Source organism: Anneissia japonica, unplaced genomic scaffold (assembly GCF_011630105.1).
Source record: "Anneissia japonica isolate Jap-2015-1 unplaced genomic scaffold, ASM1163010v1 scaffold199_len4679917_cov187, whole genome shotgun sequence".
NCBI classification, from domain to species: Eukaryota; Metazoa; Echinodermata; class Crinoidea; order Comatulida; family Comatulidae; genus Anneissia; species Anneissia japonica.
Window position 1 is genome coordinate 3,743,960 of NW_022686322.1, and position 7,894 is coordinate 3,751,853.

At 38.3% G+C, this 7,894-nt stretch overlaps 1 protein-coding gene across 1 annotated transcript; it reads left to right on the forward strand.

Moving 5' to 3' along the window:
- Positions 1-1,365: 1,365 nt before the first annotated feature.
- Positions 1,366-7,181, forward strand: LOC117114666. Its single transcript, XM_033258363.1, has 3 exons — positions 1,366-1,812; positions 2,562-2,794; positions 6,960-7,181. The coding sequence occupies exons 1-3, from the start codon at positions 1,366-1,368 to the stop codon at positions 7,165-7,167; spliced, it is 888 nt and encodes a 295-aa protein (XP_033114254.1). The 3' UTR covers positions 7,168-7,181.
- Positions 7,182-7,894: the final 713 nt, after the last annotated feature.

Genomic DNA, 7,894 nt, shown 5'->3' on the forward strand with positions numbered 1-7,894 from the left:
GTAGTGCCAAACGGTTGGGCCGATTTGATCAGTAAGAGAGATGACACATCTAATGCTAAACACGTCACGATCCTATTAAGATGTCTAAACACGTTTAGCTTTTAAACGTGTCACCAAAAACGGGACAACATTGCATGGAGCTTTGTGTTTACATGCTCCACGCTGTTTTTACAGTGTAGTAGTGTTTTGAAATGTTGCCAAGAATCAGAAGAAGGATGATAAGAAAACAGAACCCCTGCCTGCGGCTGACTGGGTAATAACGATAATTAGGGTAATAAAAATGACAAAACATAATAATAGGGCCTAATAAGTAATAATAATGCTATAAATATTATAATCATTACTTTTATAATGAACATATACACGGCACCATAGATAGACTTTGAACTAGAATTGGATCATGTAACAAATCTACTCACCACAGACAATCCCGATCGTTTTCCCCTGATATGAATTGGGTTTATCTTGTTATTTTATCATTTCCAAATCTGCGATTGCAGCTTGATAAGTGTATTTGCTTGCATAGAGTAGGTTTATTCATTTCTCTGGCTGCAAGTCAGACCGTTTGTGTATTAAGCCATATATAAATCATACCCGACAGTGAGATCAGAGCTTTTGCCGTACGCGAACAGCCCACCCATCGGCAGTGAGAGGAGCCACAGGAATACGGTACCCAGCTTCGGTGAGTTATTTCCATTGCAGGCCCTATTTAATATTGTTGGTTATCGAACAAAGAATGATGGTCATTTATAAGACGGAATATAATATGATGCTCCTCAATGAACATGGTGAGACTAATATGGGATTATCAGTCATAAACAGTAGCCTACCATGGAGGAAGCAGTGAAATAGGAAACAGGGCGTATCGACAGGAGTGTATGGAGGAGGGGGTTTGGGAAAGCCCTAAAGAAAATCGAGTTCCACCCAACCCACTACCAGGGATGGCGCCAGGATTTTTCCGACGAGGGGAGGGGAGGGCGATGCTCCCGACAAGAGGGCGATGTGCTCGATGAGAGAAAAGTGAGAGTGGTTGGGAAATCTCTCGGAAACCGCCCGAAAAAATGACAATTTAGCGGTTTCAAATGCTTCTTTCATCGTTTTTAGCATCTACTATTATGTAGAAAATACCTAATATATGTGTTTTCCCGATGAATTGTGGGGGCCCTCCCTCCACCCAATGCCCCACTGGCGCCACCACTCCCCCATGCGCCCCTGGAATTTGAAAACACACAAATTACGTTTGTAATTAAAATCGCCATTGTTAGGATGGAAATTATCCCAAGCTTTATATATAATACAATTATATAGATAAACAATGAATAATTTTCACCACCAGTGTAATGAAGTAGAGGGATAGGCTAAGTCATGGGCTGCGCCACGTCTACTTCCCATTGTCTGCATTGCCATGGACCTTCTGCTGAACTGAGGTCATCCAATCTAAGTGAACTTACCTCACCTGAAAATTCTACAATTTCACATATTCAGTCTTTTAGACAAAAAGACGAATATGCTCTTGGCGAACAGGGACACGATAATCTTTGCCTTAGTGATCTTGACGAGAATGACATTTTCCAAAAACGGGGTAAAAAAACTGCCATAAACGATGAGAGGGAAAATGGGTTAATGTCATCAGATGATAGTGGACAAGTTAATACAAGAGACTACCGTCAAAGAAATGACCCAGAGCTGAAGAACTTGCATCGACCAATTGCACCCACAAAGCTTACGATAGAAGATCTATTCTGGAAGGGTAAACGCAAACTTATTCCAGATTTAACTGCTCTACGACGTTTTGATAAACATGCACTACAGGTAAGCCGATACATTTTTTTAACCTTGTTTAGTGAACTCGCCGCCCGCCAATAACGATGATTTCGAATTAGAATAACATTTTATTTTTTGCCAATTATTGCACCCGCCGCATCGAAAAAATGTAAATCTCAGAAACAAAATTGTTACCGTATCCTTTATTTTTATTACGCCCTCTGTTGCCTTGAAATTTCCAAAAATAAGATAGGCCTATGTATCTTTCTTCCTAATTATATACATTTAAAGCTTTTAACCATCCAATTACTACACTGCTTACGTTCGCCTAAAAGAAAAAATAAAAAGAAAGAAAAAAAAAATCATTTTATTTTTTCCTCCGTCTGAATGTGTTTGGCAAAACTATTTGCTAAATAAGAAAACAACATTTTTAAAATGTTGTTTTCTTATTTAGCATATAGTTTTGCCAAACACATTTACACGGAGGAGAAAATAAAATGATTTTTTAATAGTTTTATTTTTTTTATCTCGCCCTCTGACGATCTTTAAAAAAATAAGTTCCCAAAACAAGGATAGAAGAAAGCCTCGCCTATAGGAATTGATAACTTGGTTACCGAATATTCTTTAATAAGGACTTTTTGTATGTGTCGTGAAATGACCATATTAGCTTAGGCGTATTATTTTCGAACTATTTAAGGGAAAACTATTTATAAAATAATGAAATATAATTTAAAAAAAAACACAAACAAACGAAATAGGCATATTTATTCAATGGTATATGTTCCTATTTTATTAAGGCACCTGTGGAACTTAAAAATGATGTTACTACTCTCGTTCAGTATCTGACACGATTTGCAGAAACAGACCTTCAGAAGGCGCGAGTGCTGTTTCGATGGGAGGCAAACTACTTATCATATGATGTCAACTACCTCGACACGAAGATTAGAGGGGATAACAGTGCCGAAGCTGCACTGGCACGAGGCGTCTGCGTATGTGACGGTTACGCTAAACTATACAAAATGTTATGCGAGTGAGTGAATTCCGTCTCATGGAATCATTTAACTTTCACCTCCATAGCCCACCAGCATAGCCCAAGAACATAACTCTGTCTATCGCTGCTTTTTTTTTTAAATTCTTTTTCATTTCCATCGTTTTCTGTCTATTTAAAAAAAATCTAATATCACGTCATGTCATTTTTGATCGATAGTGAACGGTAAATATTCAGCTACCAAGGAATTATGGTAAGTCACTGAACTCTACATACCGACAGCCCCTACCTGAGCTTTTGATGTGCACATTCAGACACTTATAATTGCAATTAGATGCTTTCCAGAATGGATAGATCGATAAAGACCAGGTGAAAAAGAAACCCATAATAATCATAAAACAATGCAGTATTAAAAAAATAGTAGGTTTCTCGGACCCTGATAGATAGGGCAAATACAAATGCAAGTAGGGAGAATAGAATTGAATTGAATGCGCGCAAGAGTCCCATTGAATAAACGGCTACCCAGTCTGGAACATGAAGACCAGTGACCACCAAAGCATGAACTAAAGTTGCCGATAATAGGTCAAAGGCACATAAGGATAAGGGTAGCTACTATTTTACGTACAAAGCATTCGAGTTTCCTTCATGAATCCCCATAGGAAAAAAAAAAGAATGTGGTTGCCTCGACACATCAGGCATTGAGTCGAGGCAATGAGGCTGTCAAATTTCTTGTTGGCGAACCGAAAGCCATAGATTTTCAAATCGGGTTAAAAACAAACCACAACAACTAAAATATCTCGACTACTACATAAACCATGAGAAGTGCAATTATTTAAAATTGTTAACTTGATGGATACCGTACGCAAGCAGAGCGTCCGTACGTACATACCATCAAATATACGCATAATACGCTGCTACAACTTTTAATACGATACCGATAGGGACATTACAGCATCGTATTCTTGCCGGTATTAGGCTAGAAAACATTACATGTATACAGAGAGGACTACCCACCTGTAATGTTCCCAGACAAGTTCTTAGGATTGGCAAATCACGCAGAAAAATAGATTATTTCAAGGTTTCTTTATTGAAGTTTTACAGTCTTCCATATCGAAATGGAATGTAAACTGATCATTGTGAGTGACAGATTTTTATGGCCTGTAATTAAATAATAATAACGAGATGCTTCTTCTTTAAATAATTGCAGAAGTAGGGCTACAAAATTTATGCAATACAATATTTAAAACAATGTCTATGTTTATATACACAAGTTGCCGGATATTGTATTACAGTATATGTAACGAAATAAAATATATGTTCTGATTGCAGAAGGTACGGTATATTACATTACATTATCTTTTACAATCGTTATAAAAATGAATATTTTGTTATGCTATGGATGAGATGTATCATTAGGAATCTTATCAAATAAAAATATGCTATGTTTTTTGGTCTTTACTTAATTATTAGCAGTTTTATTTATTTAGTAAATTCTTGCTTTATTAAAGGTGCAGTCAAATAACGTACTGGATGATGCACTTAATATTAAAAAACAGGCGGGCGTTTAAATATACATTAAATGTTTAGTTTCCATTTCGGTTTATTACATAAATCACATTCATATTCACATTATGATTATAATAGAAAATTTATAACAGTAAATGAAAATATGAAAATGAGATGAAAGAAGAAATTACATTGGAAGCATGGGTGTCGATCGGTGGGGACAGGGGGACACGTCCCCCCACTTTTCAAAGTTGGGGACATCATATGAATTGTTACCCCCCCATATCAATTGTTCCCCCCCCCCCCCACTTTTCACCAATCTTTTATAATTAAAACCCCACATTTTAAAGCGAGTGGAAAGAACAACAACAAAAACGAATGACTGTCATGAATTTTGTCTCTTCACTTGTGCTCTGAGTAAAAACGCAGTTGTTTGTACATTTCGTAACCGGTCGGCTAATCTGGTGGTAGCCAATGTGTGGGAGTGAACCATGGAGATCTCTAGGTCCCCGGTTCAATTCCCATTGCTTCCGCTAGGGCTGAAATACAAGTTACAATAGCGCATCGTCTTTCGGATGAGACGTTTAAGCCGTTGGTCTCGCGTGCATTTATGGCCCATGGATGTGAACGCAGCACACTCTCGAAAAGAGTAGGGGATTGTCGCCCACCAGCTACTGCTACTGATTTTGTGACGACGAAGATGACGGCGAAATGGGGCAAAAGAGAGGTGGTGGGGTGTAGACTGTGGATTGCCAAAGGAAGCAAACAGGGTGCGTATCGCAACGTAGTCAAAGATAATAAATAGCAGAAGATAGAGCAGCTTCCCAATATAGTGGAACATCCGTTCGAAAGGCATTATGGGTACACGGAGAGCAATTTTTCCCCGTCCGCGCGGCGGCGCTATATAGCAATAATAAAGGCGCCGCTCTGGTTCGTTTGTTTCCTGTATTTTTCTCCACTTAGTAAAATGTCAAATTTTATCCCATTCGCGGGAGGGAGATGTTCCATCAATTTTAATACAAATACGCGGAGCAGCTCATTCTTCTGCTATTTAAAGTTCTTTTACGTAGTCCACAGACTGGGTCCATGATCAAGAATCCTATATAAATTTCCTGTGAATTGACACTAATACCTTCAACTTCCTAAAGCGTATGTCGTCATAGAATTAGTTCATATACGTCACAAGCTAATCAGTAGATAATAAGTAGATAATTTTTATGAATGTTTATAGTTTGCAGGAAATATGTAAGCGGGCATGACTATGATTACCGGGATAAATTGAAAACAAATTTATGATGAGTATTTCAGTGCCAGATCCAAGGGATCCCAGCTGGCCCATTCTCCCTATGTTTTAAAAATTTGTAAGTAGAGAAAAAAGAAAATTATATTCAAATTTAAGTCGAGAGTACCATTTTCCATAAATTTTCTTACCTCAGCCCCAACACATGGTGGGGCTAAGGTGGTCTAACCTCCATCTGTAAAAGTCCCTCCCTGCTTTCCCCCACCCCCTAAAATTTCGAATTTCAGGATCAGCCACTGTATTTTGAAAATTTAGTGTGGAAATAAATTTTAATTGCTTAAAATTAATTAGATACGACTAAAATGCAATAGACGCCAGATCTTCCAAGAGGCTTCTCCCCCTGGACACGACCGGGGGCCTAGGCGCCCTCCGTCCCCAGCCAAGGCTTGGGCCTACGGCCCAAGACTTTCCTTATTTTGCAATTCGTCCACCACCCCCCACTTTTCACACGGATCGACGCCCTTGATTGGAAGCAAAGCTTTAACATGTAATGCTTTTAATAATAAGATAATTAATTCTTAACAAAAAAAAAAAAAAACTTAATCTAGGCCTAAGAAAATTTGAGAAGTAATCCTCCACCGGACCAATGGCGGTTCTAGGATATGTTCGACTGGGATGGGGGACTAACTATTTATGGGTGTGACTATAGCACGCAGCATTATCTGAGGTCTGAAGGCCCAAGCCAGGGTTGGGATATGGGAGGGGGTCCCTCCTCCCAAAACGAGATTAAAAGAAAAAAAAATTGGGACTTCCAGATGGCCGGAAATGGCTGGGATGGGAAAACTAGGCCTATTTTTTTTTGTTGGTCCGAATGCCCGACGAGCTTTAGCCGATGGGGGTGATTGACCAGACCGATGGGGTTCTTAAGCCCCTGCCCCGCCCCACTCCCCTTTCGGGGCCTGAATAATGATTGCTAGTACAAGCGAAATGTTTTTCTAGAATTAATCTAATCTTATAGTCATCTAAATATACCCGTCGGACATCATGGTACTTCTAAATCTGAGTTTAGGTTTCGGGCCGGAAGATTATTACTGGTGAATCAAATCATGTTTGTTGTTTGAAGTCAGTTTATTTAATTTTGTAGACCTAAAAAAAAAAGTGGTTGCGCAGAGAAAGTGCAATTTGACTTAGAAACGATATTGAGTTGTAAATTATTGGTCCGCAAAACCGGACCATGACGCCCTTGCTTCATCTGAACGCTGGCGCAATTGTTTTATAACTATTTATTACATAATGCAAGTGTTATTGCAAACAAGCCAGTCAAAAGATAAAGTAGAGGGGCGAGTTGTTAACGTATTAACTTTACTTATTTTTTATTTGTCATAATATTTGGCATGACAACCATTATAATATATTTGTGAGGTTCTCAATGGATACCAATATATAAATTCTGTTTTCTAGAGAGGCTGGTTTGAAATGTGAATACATTGATGGTGGGTCACGTTCGGCACCAGGACTGGACTACGAACAATGTCGCGAAGACGGCGAACCTATTGAACTTCCAGATTCACACGCTTGGAATATCGTCTGGATCGACAACAGGCCATACCAGTGTGATTGTACCTGGGCATCAGGGAGTACTGGTACGGAATCAACATTAGCAAATTAAACATTTATGATTGATGAATTCGATACAATATACTATACCATTTGAATATTATTATTATATAAGGTCATTTGTAATACCGTTGAAATTAGAATTACGACAGAAGAGTGATAAGGGGTTGACGATGATGCCGTTGGGTTTTGGGTCTGGTTAACAAACCTCTTTTAAACGTGTTCATGAAAATAAGCTAAACTGAACAGTGTTTAATGTCACTGGTTTTTGTTTGTGGGTTCAACCTATAAACAAACCCTACCAGGTTCTAGATATATTATTATATTCCTATCCATCATTAATTGTATATCTTACATCAGGAATATTACAAAAACAAAATTTGTGTTGATCTTAAAAGAGAAACTAGGCTTGTACGCATTTTATTTAAATATTTAAAATCACATTCGATTTCAAAATGAAAAGGGAATTAATGAAAATTATCTTTACAGACAAAGATTCTTCCGGAAAACACAAGTTCGAACACAAATGGATGGAATCAATGTTTATAGCAAATCCAATATCATTTACGTCAAGCCACTTACCACGTGATAGCAACAACCAGGCCTATATGTTGAAAGAGCAGATTATTGAGTGCCCATTCAAAAATTTTGATACTTGGAATTCCACAGTGTGCTGGAGTTCCCTTGGATTGGCAACGGGCATACAGTTATTAAGTCACTCAACCGGTGTGATTGAATCTAATGATAACTTGGTTAAGATAAAAATACGTAACCGGCAT

Coding starts and splice junctions, on each gene's coding strand:
- LOC117114666 (XM_033258363.1), top strand. CDS start 1,366: ATGGGCTGCGCCACGTCTACTTCCCATTGTCTGCATTGCCATGGACCT. Junction 1,813..2,561: donor TTGATAAACATGCACTACAG/GTAAGCCGATAC, acceptor TATTTTATTAAG/GCACCTGTGGAACTTAAAAA. Junction 2,795..6,959: donor CTATACAAAATGTTATGCGA/GTGAGTGAATTC, acceptor TCTGTTTTCTAG/AGAGGCTGGTTTGAAATGTG.